The sequence below is a fragment of the Oenanthe melanoleuca genome, chromosome 1 (genome assembly GCF_029582105.1).
Source record: "Oenanthe melanoleuca isolate GR-GAL-2019-014 chromosome 1, OMel1.0, whole genome shotgun sequence".
In the NCBI taxonomy this organism is placed as follows: Eukaryota; Metazoa; Chordata; class Aves; order Passeriformes; family Muscicapidae; genus Oenanthe; species Oenanthe melanoleuca.
In genome coordinates, this window is record NC_079333.1 from 81408545 (window position 1) to 81432037 (window position 23493).

Consider the following 23493-nt stretch of genomic DNA (forward strand, 5'->3'; position numbering starts at 1 on the left):
AAATCTCCACTTAGAGGGGGATGAATGAAGGCACAAAGACGCTTAAGAGGGTAGTCCACAGCTTTTACCTGCATACCTGCCAGGTCAAACAGCATTGAAACTCACTGTAGCCCAATCCTTCCCCTTTTCCACTGGGCAAATGGACAAAGCAAATGAACTTTGTAATCCATGCAGTATCACAGAACAGCTATCTGCATCACTCTTTACACATTAGCAAAGAGATTTGCCAGGCCAAGGTTAGGCTGCTGAGACTAGATAAAGCACACAAGAAAAAAGCAGAGGCAATGATCTTTGCTACAGCTTCTAGGTAAAGTAGCTACTCTTCAGTATTATCCTGGCTCTCCAAAGGGAGGGTTCAATCTTTCCCATGTCAGTGTACATAAACAGTGCAGAGTTCATTGACTTCAGTGTCATACAGGAGAATGACATTCTTACGCTTCCCCTTTTTACACACAACAACCTGAAATATTCCCTATCAAATTTCCCTAAATGTGAAAAATCAAGCACACCTAAGAACACAGCCTTATACTGTCCACAAGGAGGTCAGACACTTCCCTGTTTGGATTTAACACACCAGTAAAATCTTGATTTCAGTCCATTTGCATTTTCTGTACACATGCCAGTTTATCTATTCCACCACACAGAAACCACTACACAGAAATTTATTGTTTCTATGTCAGCCAAGGAGGACCCTTTATTCATTTCAGGATCTAGTTCAAAGCACCATTGCTTTTCAAGCCCTATGTAGCACTTATTGCCCTGCTACTCCAAGCAGAAGACACAAATATGCCCTTTTCCAGAAAGACATCTTTTCTCCACAGCTTCCGCCATTCTTTGCCCTCTATGTCTTCAAGTTCCTACTTGTCACCTCCTTCCCACTTATAATTTTAACTACATAACAAGCTTGCTTAATTCCACAGCTTTTCGCAGATGAATAAACTGCAAAAAGAATGTAGGCAGAAGTGCTAACAGGAAAATTAGTGCTGGATGAGGAGATATTATCACATTGGTGAAATTAGGCTTTATGTAAAAGCATTTCTCTGCCATAAATAAATCTCAGACTGCCAGCATAAGGACCCTAATTCTTTAATGATTTACACCTGTTTTGATCTCAAGCACCCACTCAAAATGAGTGTAAAGAAATTCAAACTTCTCAGTTTCTCACACTTGCTTTCTAAAAGTCTGCTCAAGATGCAAAATAGGGGAGAACTGAGCTCTTATCAAAAATTTTAAATAGTTCACTTCTGACTTGTTTTGGTTAAGCAGACCAAAAGGAGTGAACACAAAGATATCCGGCATTTGCAAAATGCTGATATTCAGTGGATACCCAGAAACAATCAGATGTCGTTAAAACAGCTTTTCCAGTCCATATAACACGGTTATGAGTTTCAGCTTTCAGCTGTTGCATTTGTGGTACAAAAAGGAATATAATCAAAATATTCCTATGCCTCCCTTTAGTTTTCAGAAACACCACATTTGAAGGATTAAATCTCTGGTTCATTCTCTATTTATTTCCTCGTGTAGTTTATGCCACACATCCAAGAACCAGTTTCAGAGCCCATTAGTGAGTAATCGACACTTTTATTTTTATTGCCTTATTACTACATCCTTGAAGGAGTCTCTGAACCAAGAGAAATCAGACACAGACCAGAATAATGTCTTCAATGTGTTTTCTTTTCTGAAAGGACTTAAGATTCTGCATATGACTGAAACACTCCAATTGGCTCCTAGTGATGTCACGACTGTGCTTGTAATACCCAGTAAATGCAGAAAGCTAATTGTGTTCCTTTTTAATGTGTAAATTCTACTTCATAATAGCTGTAAGACACAACAGACAATGCACTTCAAGGGGATTACTGCCCTTTTGACCGATTAAAGCTATTCAGCTTTCAGCTTTAGAAACAGTGGTGAGGAAGTAATTTCAGTCATATAGGAGCTCTAGGCTCATCTATTGAAACAGGCTAACTGCCCCAGGGGAAGAGGGAGGCAGCTCCCCCCATGCACACCCCCAAATGTGGTACAGCAAGCAAGTGCTCACAGCAGACTGAAGGCAATCATTACACTGCTCTGCATTAGTATGAAACGATAGCATTTTGAAGCAAACTCTGCAAGGTCTAAACTCTGCAAGGTTAAGGTTGAGTGTCCTTTCACAACTCAAGAAGGCAGGTGATACCTCACTCCTTTATTTTTGGCTCCCCACAATCATTCTTTCTCTTGTGCTGTTATAGTCATGGTCCTAGTGAAGGATAAGTTAATACACAAGAAACTTCATTACAACCCAGATATGGGCCAGACTGACAAATTGACTTACATGAGACACCAAATCCACTTCATGCCATACATTCCTTAACAGTGAGAAGAGGATAACACTGTTCTACCTTTGGGGCAACACTAATGCCCCAGCACAAAGGGAGAGAAGGGGGTAGGTGCGTTGAGCCACTAGACTAAAGACATCTTTAGATAATTCCTGACATCTAAAAGAAATATTTATTTTGTTTTACTTTCCTGCTGAGAAAGACATCAGATTTGACACACAAAGCCACACTTCACATCACAAGCCCTCTCCACCCATCCTGGCTGAAAACACAGTCCAGTTCCACTGAACACTTACCCAGAGGAAGTAGCACTGTGACTAATATGAAACATACTGAGCTTTCAGCCCAGCTCCACTCACCAGTGAAACTGTTTATTTTGGCTGTTTACTCCTGGTATTTTTTCTTTCAATCCTCCCACCACCACTTTGCATTGCCTTCTCTATGGCCACTTTACTGTGCTTTTTGCTTGTCTTTGTGACAAATTCTTGGGACAAGCAAGTAAACCTCATGGTGATTTAATCCCCTTATACTACCTATGAACTTGGCCTATATTCATGTTGGCTGTTGTATTGTATGGTCTGCCACACTATTCCTCTTCCTTTTTACCACTTCTCCATACATCTCCACAAGGCCACTGGCATAAGTACACAAGTACTATTCTTCATATTCCTAAACAAATCATCTTCTCTCCTTTTTTTCACTTTCCTTCATTCTCACGTGCACATCCTCTACTCTCTTCATTTTTCTATTTTCCTTGCCCTCTCCTTCTCACCCAGAGAATTTCCATTTCCAGACCAGCCGTGTCGTCAGCCCACCCACATCTATTTATTTTGATTTTACACTCATCAAGTTCCTAAACTACATTTCTATTCTGTCATCTCACTGATAATATCAGTATAATCTTGGGGTTTATATTGTCTACCTAGTGGCATTCGCCCTTTCACTTTTCCAGGGTTCATAGCAATTGATCCTTTTCCATCCTCTTCATACTTTAGTGCAGGTCCAGTAGTGTCTTTACAGTCATTCTTCCCAGCAAAAGCATGGAATCTGTAATACAAAATGAGTTTCCACCAGTACATAAAATACATAAATACTTTTCAAATTTTAAAGAGATGTTTTTCACACATACAGCTATAGAATGATATCTAAACCTTCAACTACAATAATATTATACACATTTATGCACTTTCTGAAGTCTTCTCATGTAGAATATTCTTTCTTTTTGGTATTACTTACTGCAAGGCACCTCACTCTTCAATTTCCTGGAAATCTATTTTTAATTAATGCTTTTAAGAGGCTGAGCAGGCACGTAATTTGAGATGTCTGAGATGACACTAACACCTTTTTATCAGATTATCCTCCCAGTTGAAAGCCTAACAGGAACATTTATTTCATTACGGACATACAAATCAGGATGACAAGTAGACTTCATTTATCCTCATTGTCAAAACAGAGAAGCTTTCAGAGCAAAAAAAAAGATGCATTTCCAAAACAGAATTACACTAGAAATAGGTTCAAGGCATAAAAAACCCATGAACTTGGCCACTCCTGTGGGAAAGCTGACTTAAACTTATATACAGTTATTGGGCAAATATCCACCAGCAAGTTATTAACTGGCCCTGTATACCTCTGCACAAAAGCTAGACTCATGCAAAAAGATGACAGTGAGAATAATATCAAACAAAACAATTCTCAGCTCCCTGCCACAACCCTTTTTGCCTCTGTCTCCAGCATACAAGAAACATTCACTTTCCTTTAATAAAGAAGGTATAAACATTGCCAAAAGAAAATGAGGGATAGTGACTGGCAATATACCTGGTACCATAGAGGTACCATGCTTCTAAATGACCACAATCATTTTAAACACACATCAGACCAGAGCAAACATAACACTTTCCCACAGTCTTGTTTTTGGCAGACGCTCCCATCTCCTAAAAGCTATTTCTAAACACAGATGGCTATAAAAGAGCTAAGCAGCTGCCATCTTACCAATTGCTCTGCTGTCATTTGGGAGATTTCTACTGTTGGAGGGCTTCCCACTCTTGCACAAACAACAGTGAAACAGAAAAAGCTAGCAGCCATTTCACAAGTCTGTAACTGTATGGTGACTTCTGTTAAGCAGAGAAACACCTACTGACTCCTACTGCCTTCCTGCTGTTGAGGATGAGTTTGTCTTGTGGGTTTTGTATTTGTTCATTTGTTTCTCTTATTTTGATAACAGAATCAAGATTTAAGTCATCTTATCCACTTCTACCGAAGGCTGATTCTCACCACATGGCTGATTCGCAGGATAAAGCAATGAACAAGCCATGTGGAATATATTAACTTCCACCAACCATACCAAAAGGATGCTAGAGAGCATGTTATAGAACTGCTTTTCCACACAACCAGGCCAGAAGAATAACATCCATTAATAACATCCATTTTCTATTATTCCATGAGCTGCTCGTTTAGGACAGGCACTTCCTTTTTAGTACATGTCTCTATGGCATTTGACTCAACAAAACCCTAGATCTTTTTCTGATGCTTCTGGATATTCCTAATACAAAGCAACACAATAAAAAAACTTATTTTGGTTTATGTGTCACCATTTCCCCTGAACAGTTTCCCAGACTTAAAGAGAGAGGCAGATGTCAGACAATTTTGGGCATAAAAAGGGAATAGCCTTTCTGCAAGCCAGTGAGAAAATATGTAGAAAAAAGCTGCATTAAATAGGGCCTGCATTCTAGTCTTATCTCTTAAGATTATTTCCCCATTCCCAGATCACTTACTGGACTGCTTTGCCTCATTTTCCTCATGGATTACACTCAAGTATGCCCCAATACCATTTCTATCAGCAAAGAACTTTCATGAGTACTGAAATCTTTACTGTCCTTCTTTGTCATACCTGCCAGAGGCCAAATGGCTCAACTCCTTCAGAAAAATAATAGTTTCATCTTCCCTAGCATTGAAAGACACTGTGTTGACTGGACAGGAGCCATCTGAAATCTTTTCAAGGAGTAGCTGCTTTGTGTCTACTGGAACATCCCCCACAGCAAAGTAATAAACAGCTTCAACCTGTAATTAAACAAAAAAAAAAAAGGTAATTGGAAGATATTGTTTTGCATAAATGCCTGATATTTATTCAAGCACTGTCCTGTGTTCAGTATTGGTAGGAAAATTTGGTAGAACTGATACATTACTTAACTATAAGGTTTTCAGACTTTTGGTTCTTCCTCTCATTTATTTCTAGTAATTCAAAGGAAGGACACACTAAAGTTCCTCAAGTGAGACAAGAACCTATCCCACAGTCCCTGGGTCTGATTCTGCCTAATGCAAGCCTCTTTCCACAGAAGTTAAGTCAAAGAGAGGTGTAAGGAAGGACAACTGCATCATTAGTCAGAAAAAGGCTCTGTGCCATATGCCACTATGCTATGTTGATGCCTTGCCAGGGCTGAAAAGTAGGAGGTTTATACCAGACATATTATACTGGCAAAAGGTATTCTAAAGCTAGGAAAGATAGCAGTAAAGGGAGGTGATTTTCCTGTTCTCCTCTGCACTAGTGGAACCTCACCTTGAATATTGTATACAGTTTTGATCACTGCAATATAAGAAAGACACTAAACTATTGGAGAGTGTCCAAGAGAGAGCAACAAAGATGGGCCTTGACAGGAAGCTGTATGAGGAGTGTCTGAGGTCACTTAATCTGTTCAGCCTGGAGGAGACTGAGGGAAGACCTTATGGCAGTCTACAACTTCTTCATGAGGGGAGGAGGAGGGATAGGCATTGATCTCTTCTCTGTAGTGACCAGTGTGGGAATGGCATGAAGCTGTGTGAGGGATGGTTTAGGTTGGATATCTGAAAAATTCTGCACCCAGAGGGTGGTTAGGCATTAGAACAGCTCCCCAGGGAAGTGGTCACAGCACCAATCCTGACAGAGTTCAAGAAGCATTTGGGCAACACTGTCAGTCACATGGTGTGACTCTTGGGGATGGTCCTATGCAGGGCCAGGAGTTGGGTTCAGTGATCCTGTGGGTCCTTTCCAACCTAGTGTATTCCGTGATTCTGTGATTTTTTGAGTACTATTTCTGATATTTACAGATGATTTGTATTTTTTATAATTCCCAAGGCAGAGGGAGCTTGGCATGTTTACTATAACCAGACACACATATATTCTGAAAATGTTATTACAAGAAGAGAGAGAAGCTGAAAAAATGTCCTTTAGTAATTGCTTGAATATTACATTATGAAGGATTTTATGTTACCTCACGGTAAGTGCATTTCTTGAATTTTCACCATCATTAAAAACAAACATAACACACATCTATGCCATGATGACTTTCAAGACAAAATGTGCAGTGTATCAGTTCTATATCATAGTACATACCAGCTCATAAATACCTGACAAGTCATTGTTTAACTGAAAAAATACAGTTGAATACACTCACCTCTGTGCCCAGTATGGAGAGGATCATCCTGGAAATTATGCTAAGGCACATGGAAAGCAAGAAGCCAACATGGCTTTACTAAGAGCAAACCATGGTTGATAAATTTGGCAACCTTCTACAACGTGGCTACTGACCTCATCTACCTGGACATGCATCAAGCATTTGACACTGTTCTGCATGACATCCTTGTCTCTAAATTGAAGAAACATGGATTTGGTGGATGGACCATTCAGTGGATAAGGGATTGACTGGCTGTCACATTCCAAGAGCTGTGGTGAACAGCTTGATGTTGAAGTGGAATGTCCATGGTGCTCCTGAGGGGTCAGTATGGGGACTGGCACTTTTTAACATCTTTCTTGGTGATAAGGGCTGTGGGATTGACTGAACCTTCACCAAGTTTGCCAACACCACCAAGCTGTGTGGTGTCTGATGCCCTGGAGGGAAGGGATGCCATCCAGAGGGACCTGGACAGCCTTGAGACATGGAACCAAGGGAACCTCATGAAGTACAAGGCCAAATGCAAGGTCCTGCTTCTGGGTAAGGGCAATCCCAAGCTCAAGCACAGGCTGGGTGAAGAATGGATTGAGAATAGCTCTAAGGAGAAGAACTTGGGTGTGTTGGCTGATGAGAAGTTCAACATGACCCAGCAATGTGCACTCGCATCCCAGAAATCCAGTTGTATCCAAGCCTGCATCAAAATCAGCATGGCCAGCAAGGCAGGGGAGATCAGTCTGTCCCTCTACTCTACACCCAGAAGACCCTGCCCAGAGCATTGTGTCCCACTTTGGGACCCCCCACATAAGAAGCCATGGATTTTCTGGAGGAGTCCAGAGGAGAGCCACAAAGACAATCACAGGGCTGGAGCACCTCTCCTGTGAAGACAGACGGAGATAGCTGGGGCTGTTCAGCCAGAGAAGAGAAGACTCTGGGGAGACATTATAGCCTTCCAGCACCTAAACGGGCCTACATGAAAGCTGGAGAGGGACTTTTCACAAGGACAAGGGAAAACAGCCTTAAACTGAAGGATGTTAGATTTAGACTAGATGCAAGGAAGAAATTCTTCACTATGAGGGTGTAAGACGCCAGGAACAATTGTCCAGAGAAGTTAGGAAGTGTTCAAGGCCAGCTTAAATGGGGCTTTGAGCTACCTGATCAAGTGAAAGGTGTCCATGCCCATAGCAGGGCTGTTGGAACTAAATGGCCTTTAAGGTCCCTTCCAACCGAAACCATTCTGTGACTCTATGATTCTGTGAATATGACTAGGGTTCCCAGGATGTGCACCACAAAATACAACTATTTGAGTCTGGGATGGCATTGAGGAAATATTTCTGCACTCACAATTTCATGCAGTAGTAAAGCAAATTCAGTATCACCTACAAATGTGCTCATATGTTTCCACTACTGCCTTGGATAGTGATTTGCATTACAGCTCCCTGAATAATTTCTGCATTTCAAGCTTCCTCCCACATGTACTTTTTGGCACCTTCCTCAACATTGGAAGATGTCCCTCCCAAGCAGCAACCCAATTTCATGCTGGAGCAGGCAAACTATCGAAGCAGCACCTTGCCATCTTGAACTTCTCTTCAATCTTGAGGAGGAGCAAGACGCTCCATGTGGAAGGCAGGGGCCATAGTTTTAGACTCCACTTATTTGGGAGCAAGCAGGACCAGGTGTCCTAGCAACACTGATAGTTCTAGACAAATACTAAAGGTAAAGAGAAAAATTTATGTTTTTTATTAACATGCAATATTAACAAAATAAGAAAAGAAAAATTTAGAAAAAGGTACATAGAAACAAAAAGAACTAACTTTTATACCAAGCTGTGTTTTAGTTCAGTTTTACAAAGTTCCCTGTCTGCCTTCTTCAGCTAAAAAGCTGTCTGAGCCTGCACACAGGTCTCCCAGATGAGACTCAGTCCTTGGACAACACCATGTTCCTATTGCTTTTGTTGAAGAGGCTCCTGGCCCAGAGGAATGCATGCATATTACACAGCCATTTTTCCCTATGTTCCTTCAGATTCACAGACATTTTCCCCTTCTTCTCTAAGAGAGACATTAATTCATAAACTTGATACTCAACAAGAATAGAAATTTTCACACTTTTTTCAAGGGATTCACTGCCTGCCTCTGCAACTGTTAAAATACTGACATTTATTGGGCAGAGCTGATATAGAACTAACCCCTTACAAGAAAATTTAAAAAAATTATGAACCACCACTAATCCACTCTACTTAACAACAAACTCAGCAATGACATACCACAAAGGAAATGTTCCTCATAAGCTAGTGGGGAAAGATTAAAACCTTTCGAGTGAGTCCTTCATATTTTGAAAACTATAATTTATAAATTTAAACAAGGAAAAAACTTCATATAAGAACAGACAGGAAAGCAATATGAAGAGTTCTTCACAGTCTTGATCTTAGTGGGGAGGTGTTTTGGATGAGTGATCCACACTTCATGGAGTGAAGTGTACAGAACTGGAGGCTAAACACTGTGGATGCATTTGTGCCAGGTAGGATTGCAACATTACAGCAGATTGATCTTGAATTTGGGATTTACAGGCCATGAGGAAAGGAAATTTAAGAAATCACCACAGATGGGAAGAAAAGACCAGCTGAAGGAATGACAAGAAGAGCCATGTCTAGGGGGAAAAAACAAGGAAAAAAAAAAAAGAACTGTTGTTTTAGGGCAACACCTCTGTGAATGAAGTCAGTTCTTAGGAATGAGTTATTTATGACTGCTCAGTAAGTAGACAAGTTTTGCCTAGAATTGAATGGGGTACCCCCCAATCTGCACTACAGAATATGGCTCTTAAGTGAACTGTCAGTTATGAATGATAATGACTCTGGTTAGGAGAAATTGAAGTTCGTTTCATGTTGAGCACCTGCCAAAATTGACTCCCCAAGATTGCCTATTGGCCCACCAATATCTGGAAAAATAATAATAGATGTTTCACTGTCTGACAGATTTTAATATTTGTTTATTCAAACAAATATTAGAGAGAGACCCACCAGGTCCAATAAGACTTTTTTCATACAGACAATGCTGAAATCTAAGTACAATTTTATAGTTACTCATCAGGAAAGCAGTATTATATTGCAAATTGAAAATGCTAATAAAATTTATGGAGGGGACATTTTAAAAAGCATTCATAGAAAAAAATCTTAATGATGAACAATTTTTTCCTTATTCAGTTCCTTTTCAATATTAGTTTCCAAACATCAAGGCTCATCTGGATGAGAATCCAGCAGCATAAGGAACTAGAAGGTAACTCAAGCAAAATTTACCTTCTCTTTCAAACAACGTCCCAGAAAGAGATTTACAAAGGAGTTAGGATTGGATCTGTGCACAGGGATGGATGTTAATAGCAGTAAAAAACAATGATTCTACTCCACAGACAGTAGATCAAATTTTCCTTTAAATTCAGGTGTTAGAAAACTGAAAGAATATACATTGTAAGTAAATGTCATAAAATATCTCTTTAATAACACAAGTTTTAAGTGACTAGCTCAAATGATGGCATATATGTTTCATTTCTTGTGACTTTAATGAATAAAGTAATAGGGTACTTTTAAAAATCAACAGCACTTAATTGTAGGCATAACGGTACATGCTTTGTCTCTGTCCTGGAAGAAAGTCTAGCTATCACCTGGCTGATGAAAAAGGATTTGCTTAGCTCTACCATTAGCTAATACTTCCATAAATCTCTGTACTATTTTGAATTTTAAATATAACTTCTCATGAACAAGTTGGATAGATAACAAAATAGTTTCCCTGCCTTCAATAATTTCAATACTAGAAACTTCCTCATAAACCTGAAACTCTGAAAAACTTATATGACAAAGAAAGTGGAAGGGAAGATGTTTTCTTTTTCCCTTAATGACTGAATGTTATTTATTCTGGGTACTCTAAGAGAGAAAATAAACAAGTTTCTGCAATCAAAATACAGTACATTTACATAAAATGACAATCATTAAGCACAGTATGCAGCTACACTTGAGGGGGAAAAAAATCCTTTCCAAATGCTGTCATTAATATTTATCTTTGCAACATTGAACAGGGCAAATCGCAGCAGCCAGCCTAGCACTGAATACTCTTGGATTTACTTGGGCTTCTGAAAAGATGTATGAGCTTACCGCTTCATCACCCATGGCTTCCAGCAGTGCTTCAGCAGAGCTGGTATGGCTGACAGCTGTCATATGGTCCAGCTTCCAGAGCCATGTAACTGCAGACTTCACAGTATGCTCAGACACAGGAGTACATTTCTGCTGCCACTTCATAAGATCCTGAGCAGCACTGAAAATGAGATCAACTATAAATCAGAAGCAGTGAGAATCATGCTGGCAGAACAAGAGAGTGGAGCTCTGCTATTGTTACAGTTCTTTTATATTCTTAAACAAGAATTACAATATACCACAGATACTAAATTTAGACTTGCAGTAAACGAAGCAGAGAAAAAATAAACCATTAAAAAAATACTGTCATTTTATAAGGTTTTTTTTTTTTGAGACAACTGTTTCCAAAGTAGGGTCAGGAGAGATAAAATATCTTTAAAAAGAGTTCCTGATTCATAACTCTCCTTATCATAAAAACTCAATCAGGTTTTTAAAAAAGAAAAGTGTCTTCCATAGGTCTTGTTCCACAGCTTTCTCCATGACCTTTGTGTCAGAGCAGTTTAACTGTCACTTTTTTTTGGTAGTACAGCTGATCTTTAGCTAGCCATCAAAAATAAAATATGTGATGCTAGGCTTTTTGGTATTTTAATTGACAAAAGACCATAGTCTTAATAGTACAAAGCCAATGAGCACTTTTGCCTGTGCACTTGTACATAGAAAGGAACTACAAAACCAATTGGTTTTAGTATCCATGATATTTCCATCGGTAACTATTTTGAAGGGTTTCCTGCAAATCTAAAAGACAAATATATTTCCCAAGATTCTCTTAAGGTATTAATTTATATGCTATATTGTCTTTTGTTTCTTCTCCTGCAAAAAACAAACAACCTGATGAACATAATTATTGTTTCAATTTTGACTTGGCTTTGCAGTTTGTTTTTAAAGAAAAAGTTCTCTGTTCTCAAAAACTATGGAAGTTATCTGCTTTTGAAAATATCTACCATTGCAACGGAGAGAAGCTGTGGATTCCCCATCCCTGGAAGTGTTCAAGGCCAGGCTGGATGGAGCTTTGAACAACCTGGTCTAGTGGAAGGTGTCCCTGCCCATGGCAGAAACTAGATGGTCTATAATGTCCCTTCCAACCCAAACCATTCTGTGACTTTATTACTCTCCTTTCCAAATCTCACTAGTACCAGTACCACAATCTAGAGAATTAAGATAGGGCACCTGAATCAAATCTGTAAGACAACGCCTGGGTAAAATAACATTAAGAATCACTTACAAGTTAACATTGTGGAACCCATTTTAAAATTATATAACTTAATTTGTGTTTTTTTTATTTTTGTTAATTTGTTTTTTTCCCACTCATCTATCCCAACCCAAGCTTATGCATTCAAATTCTCATGCATGAGAATTTTTGCAGATAGGTAAAATTTGAATAGCTGCTTCTATTCTTCTTCTAACTAAAAGCAAATTAATTTATTCCTCTTAGGGAACAAGCGCTTGGAAATCTTCTTTTGTTATGGAAATCAACTATTGTTCCCTAGTGCTGCTACTGAGTTCTGTGACCATGGAATCTATAGAAATACAAATGGCTATGCCTGTGCCTATGGCACTTGGGGGAGTGCACATTTAGCTGCAAGGCAGAAACCTGTAATATCTAAAGATACAAGAATGGAATAGGTGGTCAGATAGAACCTCACTGTTTCACTAATATTGCAACATCTGAAGGGCATTACTGCTGTTGCAAATCCTTCTGATTTTGTAGAAGACATCTGTTGGTATTTGGGTTCTGTTACCCTTTATCTGTTCTTCAGGGTAACAGTGGCCTTCTGTTAAATGGAAGTGGCCTGTTCAGCAAGACTATGGGTGAAAATTGGTGGGAAATCTACAGATATCAGCATGACATGAACCATGACAATTTCCAGTACAGAAAGCACCTTATCCAAACATGTATAAGATGGAACTCCTTTTTATTCTCGAGCAACGGGCTGACGTGGACATCTTTGTCCAGCCTGGAGAGACCTGATTGTGGCCTTTCAGTACATGAAGAGACTTAGAAGAAAAATAGGGAAAGTCTTTTTAGTAGGGCCTGTAACAATACGACAAGAGGTAATGGTTTTAAACTAAAAGAACCTATACTCAGACCAGACAAAAGGAAGAATTTTTTTACAATCAGGGTGCTGAAACACCCTGAGCACACATGAGCAGATTCCCCAGACAGGCAGGAGATGCCTCACCTTTAGAAACATTCAAGGTCAGGTTGGATGTGGCTTTGAGCAACTTGGTGTAGTGGAAGATGTCTCTGCCCATTTGCAGGCATGTTGAACCAGATCACCTTTAAAAGTGCCTTCCAACCCAAACCCAAATGATTCTGATTCTTTCTGCTTACCGAATGAGGTTGAATCTGGAAATTTGTGTCACCTGTTCCACAAGTACCATAGAAAGTGCATCCCGACATAGATCAAATTCAGTTGGAGCTGCAGTGCCAAAATCCAACACAATGACAATGCACTGTTCTTGAATCACTCCAAATATCTGCCGGCTCTCACTGGTTAACCATTCCATTCTCTGCTTATATAGCTCAATAGCTCCAATTAGACAATCCACAAAATGAAGAATCAGTTCTTTTTTGGCTGTCAGCTTTATTCAAATAAGGGAGAGAAGGAAATTGAATATCAAAACAAATAATACAAATGCAGCCCCAAGCTTCGCACAGCTGCATAGCTAGTTTGTAAGTGTCAGATATGCCAGCTAAGGTAGCAGTGAAAACAACCAATTTTCTCTCCACTGTCTCAAGAGCAAATACTTGACAAATGCATCCAAGCTATAAAGAAAAGGCACTGCATTTTGTCCTAATTGCTTTTCATAATCTTTTTTATGTGAGCATGGGACAGTGCCAGTGGGTTGTCTGACTTGTCTATCTCAAAACTGGAGCAATTAGAATGAGCTGAACACAGGCTAGGATGTAGAAAGGACTGCAGAGCAGATGGGTGAACAAACAAGGACACAGAAACTTTGTACCTTCTCAGACTAGAACTATGGCTTTAAAAAAAGAATTAACAGCAATACAAGGCAGCATACGGTTTGGTTCTACAGCACTTCAATCTCCACCTTGTCTTTAGCATTTGAAAGGAAAACGTAAAATGTTTCTTGTTTGTATTATTATTTCACTAACAATGCTCAGCATTACAGATTAACTATTTGTGAGTAGGTGCTTAGGCAAATTTAGTTCAGATAACTGCAATCAATAACTAAAACTTCCCATATCTTTTCAGGAAATAAAATCTAGATACAGTATTAAAATTAAAACCAGCACATCCTCCCTATGAATAAGTGTGTACACATTCACTATGACCTGTGGGTCTAAAAATACACCACGATTCTCCCAATATCTCTGGCCCATGTGAGCTGATTTACTGGTTGCCTTCTACCTCTAATGTCCTTTCCAGGACTAAGTACAAAACCTTGGAAATAGAAATGTTTTTAAACAAGAACATTTCTCAGGGAGAAGATATTTTGTGTGTCAGTCTGCACACTTCTCCCTCTCATTTGTATTTTTTTGTGTTCTTTAATATCAGCTCAGGCCCTGTAACGTGCCTCCCACATACAGAGTCTCAGGCAGTCTGCCAAAGGAATGTCAGCCTGGGAAGGAGCACTTAGAAATCCAGTTTCCTCCTTTGACAGTCAGATTCATACAAAGGAGTTTATTGCACTACACCAACCAAACTCCATCTTAAAATAAAGCACTTTTCTTGGAATACTCCCTCACGTGTAGTAAGCAAGTGCAGATTTCCATTTCTCTGAGGGCCAGAAAACTTCTGACTGTCCAGCCTAATTTTACTCATTCAGCTCATACTCATTTATTTTTGAACTAGAATGCCTTTTAGCAGAGAAAACTACAGCTTCTCCCTATCCCTGTAATTTGCCTTTCTGGAGCATTCAAGGGCAATAATATTACCCTTCTTCTGTCTTCTTTCAGGCTTACATTTCAGCATCAACCAAGCCCTCTTACAAGATCATCACTCCACTGCAGCTCATCCTATCAGCTCTTCTCAGTACCTGCTCTAGTTTGAACGGCTTCTTCTAAGCCTGTAGCAACTGTATACAATATGGTGTGTTCAATATCCTAAAGGACAAATGACCAGATTTTGTATAGTAGCAAGAGTGCCTTTCCTGCTGCTCACATGTCCTAAGATTAAAAGACATTAAGTAGATATTTCATATTGAATTAATGGGAATAAAATGAGGGGGAAAACCTCCCTGAAACGGTTCTTTACCCATTTTTAAGCTTTGTGCCACCAGAAGTGACTCTAGTCATCAGAAAAAAATGACAAGCCATTTGTTTTTGTAAAATCCTTTGTAAATTAACTCTCTCCCTTCCACACTCACATGCACATCTCTTCAATCCGAATCCATCCTCTTAACAATGGGGCTGCCAGCAGCTGCTGCTAAGACATTCCTTAGAACATGAGCCTGGGCAGAGATCCAGCTAGCTGTCTCTATAGAATAGGCTGAGCCTTTTGTGACCTGCTGGCACTAAGCAAAGCACTGCTTTGCATTGGCAATGACAGTGCATTATGTCTTCTTATTTCAGCGTACCCATTTGTTTTATTGATTACAATATTTTTTTTTAACTGGTTCTGAACATCTTCTCTTTAAGGGTTCCCTTTTTCAAGACAGGGTAGATGTTGCTTAGAAACTGCAATGTCGTCTGGAAAAGATTTACTGCAATGCTGCACCAAGGCAAGAGATTAAGACTTGGAAAGGAAAGAAGATATCTAGCTTTTCTACCACTGATAGTTAGCACTAACAGTTTGATAAAACAGAAGAAAAAATATCAAAAGATAAAGTTCTCACAAAGAATAAGAGTATTTTATGCCATAGAAGACATTTTAGTCTCATCATTCTGCTACAGTGATAACAACTTCTAAGCTCACAGGGAAGTTAGGATGTCAGCCACACTTACATTATACACGCTGCCATCTTGTGCTCTCTTGTATTGAGGAAACAGACCATCTGCATATCGAGAAGCCACAGGTTTCCCCAAGGTAGTCACATAATCTACATAAAATTTACAAAAGATCAAGTTGCTAATCTTTGGGACTACTTCAAACAGGTATATTTCAGGCTGATGTGTATGTCATCCATGTGCAAGGCACATGCATCAGTTTTGAGTTCTTGACATTAATAAACTTAGAAGAGAAAAAAAATAGAAGAGAAATTCTAATTCTGGTTTTGTTTTATTTTCTGGTTATATCTATGATGGGGCCCTGAAGCTCTCAACCTCTGGCTGCATCTCCTGTTGTCCTTGGCTGCATTCCCTGGCTGGATCCTAGACATGGTTAATTACCTCGCCCTGCTGCAGGACTGTATGCTGTTCAGTGAGGGCACTGCCTGGGCTGAAGTCCCTGTTGGCTCCTGGTTCATTTTCCTCCCATAGAGTCACTCTGCTTTTGCTGCTTCCTCCCAGTTTAGTCAGAAGTGAGGAAAAATCACACATCTAATTACTTATAGGCTAAAAAGCTACACGGGACTTTAATTATTGTGAGGTTTGGGCAACCTCACAACAGGACTTGCAAATATTTGTCTGTCTAACCAAATACAAAATCTGGTACAGATAATGCTGTTCTCTTACACAACTCAGTGGGTGCAGAAGTGAGTGCATCTAAGGAAAAGGCTGCACTCTGCAATTTCAGTAGCTAGAAATCTTCTCCAGGATCTCCACTGATAGGAAAACATTAGGGGTGGGAAGAGTTAACGTCATAAAGCAGCTATCTGTACACCATGCTGCCCTGCCAATCTAGTACATTCTGCTCCTAACACTGTAACAACTTTAACCCTGCTTAACAGCTTCTTCTTCATCTGCAGCATACAAAATATCAGGAATTGCACTGGTGATTTTTGAATGCCCCATGGACACAAGCCAGCCAAAACCTTAAATTATGCAACTTAGAACTATTGCAGTACATTACAATTCCTACTTCTCAGGCAGCAAGCTGTTCAAAGAAAAGAATATATTACCATGCTCTGCAAAGCACCATTATGGCAGTGGTTAATAATTATTAGCAAACTCTTCCCCTCCAGCTGTCAGATAACTGCAAAGGAACATATTTCTATAGTCCGACTTTGCATGAAAAGCAGGCTGAATTCTAATTAAATTTAAATTTTTCCTTAAAGCTGGATACCTGGAAATAATATACTATTCCCAATCACGTTTACTAACCCTCATTATCAATAGTAGATCACAGATTATGGCATGGCATATATTATGTTTGCCATCTGAAAGGAGACAGAGATCTTATCGTGTGTTATTTGCAAGAAAAAGATTAACAGTCTCAGCAGCACCAGCTATTTCCCAGCTACAGCTATACTGGTGAGGATGTGAACTGCACCTAGGGTAAAGAAACTGTACAGTTGAGTAAGGAAAGCCATTTTCAGACCCTAAGTCCTTCTCATATCAAAGAGAGAAGGAGTTTCTCAGTTCTCTGAACTGGCAATGTCAGCAACTGTGGATACATCTTCCATTTCTGCCATTATCGTAAGAGACAATGTGGGAATCTCTACTGTGTACATTGGGGTGCAGAATGAGTGTTACTCTCCAGACTATTCAAAGGTAGGGGATTTATTATTCTATTATTGATTTGTCTTATACCTTTCCTGTGCTGGAATCCAATCTGGGACAAAATCTGAGACAGGGATAATTTGTTTCTTTTGAGACCATAACACTGAAGCCATTTAGAAGATGAAACAAGGGACTGTACATCTGTTCTCCACTGACCAACCACCAGTCTCCTTGTCTTCTCCTTCAATTTCTTCTTGTGGACCTTGTGGGAATCTTCAGTATCTTGTCTGTGCTTTGAATCAAAAGCATCTACTGTAAAGAGAAATGAGGGAAACACTACATTTATATTTTAACTAAACAATTTCAAAACCAAATGAGATTAATTTATTCTTTCCTTACCTGCATTCCCTCCTTTCTTTACCTGTATTCCAAGGTCTTGTATAGCTCACCTCTTGTTTTCTTTATTTTATACTGAATAATAATAATTTTATACTGAATAATCTGGAAAGCTGCTCTCAGTCCTACACATCCACTTACTGTTGCATCTTTTTATTCATCCATATACATTCACTTTCAATTTATTAAAGAAAATGTCTCTTGCATGCTGAAATTCGAGCTCTAAAATATAAATCCAGTTTGCCAAATGGCGCTACTTCCAACTCCTAAGACATCTGTCCTAAGTCTTGGAAATCAGAACACATAATAGGCATTCAAAGATAGTCAGACCATCACTACATACACATTAGAAGCATTATGCAATAAACAAGTATTTCCTAAAAATTGTATGTTGAACTCCTATCATAATCAATAGTACTGTCCCCAGAAGAACCTGACTTTATTGCAAGGCTGGTGAAATTCCCTCTGGTCACATCACTTGCCTCAAGTTTAAATGAAGATTTTGTCAGTTCCTGTTCTGGGCTGTGATGGATCATGTACACAGAAATCATGCACAAGTAATCATGGACATGAAGATCCAGGTTCCATTTAAGTTCTACAGGATATGAAACACACCTGATAATGGCAGCATGGTTTGCTAGGCTAGCTCCACTTGCATTTGGCAAGAGCAGCAGCTCAGAGTCCAGAGTGCTGAGGCAGAAATGGAAGCAATGACAACAATAATGCCTCTGTTTCTGAGCACAGAGGTTCTAGGAGGACTTTGGTATTTCCTGTTCATTCCCAAAATACTCTGCATGAGCTAAGCTGGCTCTAGTTGATTAAATACCCTTGCTGTATCCAAGTTTACTTTCTGTGGACTTTTGAAATTTCTGTACATTTTTCCCAGTACCAACATCATCATCATGCTGTGTCCCAATCCTCCATTGCCCATATACCGTAAACTGCTCGTAAATGCACTGCATGTATCAAACTGGTCCAAAATACAAAGGAAGGTACTTCTGTCTTTAATGCCTCTACAATAACCTTCAGTCTAGTATGGAATATGATCAGAACTCCCTGATAAATCCAAGTATTCTAACAACTAACCTGGTTCCAAAGGTTCATTAGATAGACACTTCCGCAGTTAACGTTATATAAAGGAAATAAGACTATTATCTTCAGAAATCATCTTTCAGTGACAGAGGGCTTCTATAAGGTGTAGACTGGCCTGGGTTCTTTCATAATCATCAGTCCTACAAGCAGGATGCTGGGCTGGCATGCCTGTAGAGGCTGGCATTTTACCAGCCCTCCTTTGCTCTGTGCAGAAGCAGCAGTGACGGATGTTAACTCTAAAGAAAGGCAAGTGAACGTTTGCAGCTGCTCAAGCTTTGAATACAGTCAGGCATTGTTTATAGTCACTTGAACAGTCATTCTCAGCTTCCTTCCTCAAAACTACATAAAGGCCAGCACAGCACCCCATATACAGCCCAGGTGAGAGTGGCACAGCTTCAGAATGGCTTGTACACAGCCAGCATGCACACCACAGTGCTCCAAAGGAAACTGGAAGCTATCTAGGAGAACATGGAATCTATGCAAAAATAGTGATGAAATACTCACAGTCACTCCAGGCAAGTCTCTTAGATGGATTAGCAGTCATGATAGATCTCTTGACTGGCAGATCCTCTTCACTTTATTCTGAAACCCTGAGGAATCATTGTTTAAAAAAATTAAAATATTGCCATGCACAGGTCAATATGAACTGGAGAGCAGCTCTACATGTCCAGACAATAATAAACTGCAGAAGGATGAGATCAGGATTTTCTGCATGCAAAAAAATATTCTAAAGTAAAAATGATAGCTACTCCTCATCTCAAGAAAAGCTGAAGTTAGATCTGACAGGGATCCACAAGCTCAAAAGAGGGAAATCAGGAAATTGGTAATATTGTTTCCCTTTCTTTACCCCAAATTATCATTAAAAAGAGCCAATATGCTAAAAAAATGAGCGTGATGCTTTTGCATGCTGTCAGCCAGCTGTATCATATTCTATTATTGCTTTGTAGTATACCTTATCTTTGCTATAATCCAATTTGTGACTAAACATGGGAGTATCTGAGATGTGACTTTGTGCAGAGATTCATAAGTTTGCCTATAAGACTACAAGATGAGTCACAAAGAAAAGGAATTATGTGTGTGAATATGGTATAAGGCCCAAATGTGACTAAGACACAGCAGATAAAGAGAAGACAAAATGTTAGACAAAGCAAGGTAGCATACAGTGGCTAAGTGTATTGCTTTGAGACATTTATGCTTTGGTTTTTCTTTTAATAATAAGTAAGATGAATGAATGAGGGATATTTACGAATCACTAGCAGTCCAGCTCTTAGCCAGTGTCATCAAGCAGGTTTTCCCACTGTAAAAGCGAAAACAGGATAAAATATTTAACCCAAAGACTCTCCCTATTTCTTCATTGCAGAATGTAACATGCTATTTATTCCTCCTATATGGGTTTAAATACTGACATGGAAACATATAGACCATTCCAGTCTTTGTCCTGCTTACAAAGAAAGAGATGTGAAGGGCAGGGAGGGCTTAAAAAAAGCCGGACTCTCTTCTGCACCCAGGACCCCGGGTGCTGTGCAGCACAACCCCTGACTAGCCTTGGCATCAGGGCATTAAAAGGAAGCCCTTGCCACAGGGGAGCTGTGGCAGACAATGCCTATTTTGAAAGGCCACAGCAAGCCACAAGGCTTGTGCCATTTTTCTCTCAGAATGCAGAAAAAGTACCACAGTACTCTCATGGTAATAGCTAAGACACATTTCAGTCAGTAGAGAGTGCATCAGAGAATGAATCCCAGGTGCTGTCTCATTTTCCAGATACCCAGAGGTACGGCAGCACATTTTCCCTTGCCTTAGCCTCTCAGTTGCTTGAACAATACCTGGCCATGAAATGCTAGCTCTGTATGAAAAGGAGTGTGTGAAAGCAGATGAAGCATCTTCCAATGGAAATAGTGAGTTCTACATCAAGTCTTGGAAACAGTGAGCTCAAAACCAACAGCTGGGATAACCTTCAGCCCCCAAGATCTGAATCCAAGCAGGTTATTTTCAAAAGGTGAACCACAGTTCATCTGGGCACCTCTACCCTTTCCGCTCTGGCCAGTGCAAAAAAACTAAAGCCATAACCCACCACTGGCTCAGAGTGTGTAATATGTGCAGGTGGCAATGCTTGCTGAGGCCACTCTGTTTGAGTCTGAAAACAGAGGCCTTTCTGAGTTTCTCAGAGAGAGATCAGCAAGTTTTAGTGAAGGTTGAAAAACAGTCCTAAATACTAGAGTTGAAAACAAGTTTAGTGGAGGCTGGCCCCGACAGGTAGGAATGCCTTGGGAAAGCCCACACTCCTTACAGCACAAGAAGCTGCCCCACACCACCTGAAGTGCCAAACCCCAGATAAAGGGAGAGCATGGGTCATGTGATATATGATATAATGTAATTCGTGTAAAATTATACAATAATATAGAATAAGCAATGTTTGTAGGAATAAAATAAGAAAGCTCAGAAACCAGAAAACGGACCACAGACAATAAGGGCACAGATTGCTTCATCGCATCATTGTAACATCCAACAAAAGTAGGGCAGCCCAGATTAACAACTTAATAGACCAGCAGAGATGGCTCTGTCCAGGGAGACACCCAAGCGATGAGAACCTGATAAGCACCCTCGATTAAGATAATCAGAGCCATGGGGAAAAAATACATCTGAATGCCCTGTTTCCCGTAAACTAAGATCGGCAAATTACATCTCAATGTCACCTTCCCGAAAGCCAGGACATGCCTTCATCAGAATTCATCGTCTCCCAGAATATGGTTTTGTCCAGCCCAACGCGGTGAAAGAAAACCATATGAATATGCGGAACGACGAAAGAAGACAAAGACCTCCGCTCCGGGCAAGGAAAGACTGTATAAAAAACTGGGCTAACCAAAGCGGGTACTTGAACATTTGGGGATTCGAGGCGGTAGAATTTGGATCATTGTGTGTTCACCCGACGCCGACCCCGGTCTCGGCGTTGTCCCTTACGATTATGGCTGTCGTGGACCGTATCCCGGTCACAAAATAAATCATCGTTTATTTTTGATTATACTTAATTCGGCTTAATCTCGTTTTTATTTATAACAGTCAGGTCAGAAGAGAGCACAGTGGGTCATCTGGTCCAATCTCCGCTCAACCACGGTTACCCCAGAGCACACGGCACAGGATTGTGCCCAGGATGTTCTTTAATATGTCCAGAGAGGGAGACTCCACAGTCTTTCTGGACAATCTGTTCTAGTGCTCGGTCACCCCCACAGTAGAGAAGTCATTCCCATTATTCAGGTGGAACTTCCGTGCAGCAGTTTCTGCCCCTTGCCTCGTGCCCTGGTGATTGGCAACACTGAGAAGGGCTTGGCTCCCTCCTCTTGGCACACATCCCCCCTGCCCGCCTTCCTTTAGATATTCATACACTGATGGGGACCCTTCTGAAACAGGACAGAGGTGTCATAGCAAAACCACAGCGGGGCCTGAGGAAGAGGGGAAGAGCGGGACGAGGACCGGGGCGAGCCCCGGCCACTGCTTCACCGGCACTGCGCCCTCTGCGCGGCCACCTGAGGCCGCGTCCCCGTATACACTGCATGGCAACGGGCGGAAGGGAAGCCGGGGACTCCGGGGTGAAGGACCTCTGCTCGGCGATGGTATATCCCTGCGCCAGCGCCGGGGCCCGCCTGCCGCTGCCCTGCGGCGGGACCGGGGCCTACGCCTGCGCCGCCTCCTCTCCTCCCCCAGCGCGGTGGCGCCCGCCCGGCCGCCCTCCGCCCTCACCTGCCTGCAGCCGCGGCCTCACCGCCCGGCCGCCCTCCGCCCTCACCTGCCTGCAGCCACGGCCTCACCGCCCGGCCGCCCTCCGCCCTCACCTGCCTGCAGCCGCGGCTTCACCGCCCGGCCGCCCTCCGCCCTCACCTGCCTGCAGCCGCGGCTTCACCGCCCGGCCGCCCTCCGCCCTCACCTGCCTGCAGCCGCGGCCTCACCGCCCGGCCGCCCTCCGCCCTCACCTGCCTGCAGCCGCGGCCTCACCGCCCGGCCGCCCTCCGCCCTCACCTGCCTGCAGCCGCGGCCTCAGTGCCCGGCCGCCCTCCGCCCTCACCTGCCTGCAGCCGCGGCCTCACCGCCCGGCCGCCCTCCGCCCTCACCTGCCTGCAGCCGCGGCCTCAGCGCCGCCCGTCTGGCCGCCCTCGCTGCCGCTGGGAGCCTGGAGACCGAGACCTCCCGGTTGCTACGGCCCGGCCCGGCCTGGCCTCACCCCGCGCAGCGAGCGGCAGGAGGGACGGCGCGAGGGCCGGGCTGCCCGAGGCCCGGCGGGACCGGCACGGCACAGGCGGCTCTGGGGCCGCTGTCCCTGACCCTGCTACTGCCCCTGCCGCTGTCCTAACCCCTGCTACTGCCCCTGCCACTGCCACTGCTGCCGCGGGGAGACCGGTGTGCAATAAATTCATCCTCAGCAGGCGCCGGCACAACGCCGTGCATTCATTCCCTGGGGAGCCAGAAATACACAGGCCAACTTGGAGAGTTACAGAAATCTATATATAGAGCATTCGAGCCTTCTGGTCTCGTTAATTCTTAATTTAGGCTAAGCCGTTGACAATATTTATAACAAGAGCAGCCACGCATGTC

At 41.7% G+C, this 23493-nt stretch overlaps 1 protein-coding gene across 1 annotated transcript in view; it reads right to left on the minus strand.

Moving 5' to 3' along the window:
- The window catches only part of VWA3B (von Willebrand factor A domain containing 3B), a 62523-nt gene extending 39328 nt beyond the window's left edge, over positions 1 to 23195 (minus strand). The window contains 8 exon segments of the mRNA XM_056497236.1: positions 3238 to 3362; positions 5203 to 5372; positions 10878 to 11037; positions 13249 to 13499; positions 15826 to 15920; positions 17512 to 17733; positions 19414 to 19499; positions 23013 to 23195. Of these exon segments, the coding sequence (XP_056353211.1) occupies positions 3238 to 3362; positions 5203 to 5372; positions 10878 to 11037; positions 13249 to 13499; positions 15826 to 15920; positions 17512 to 17733; positions 19414 to 19453 (1063 nt within the window). The 5' untranslated portion in view covers positions 19454 to 19499; positions 23013 to 23195.
- Between the last annotated feature and the right edge of the window lie 298 nt (positions 23196 to 23493).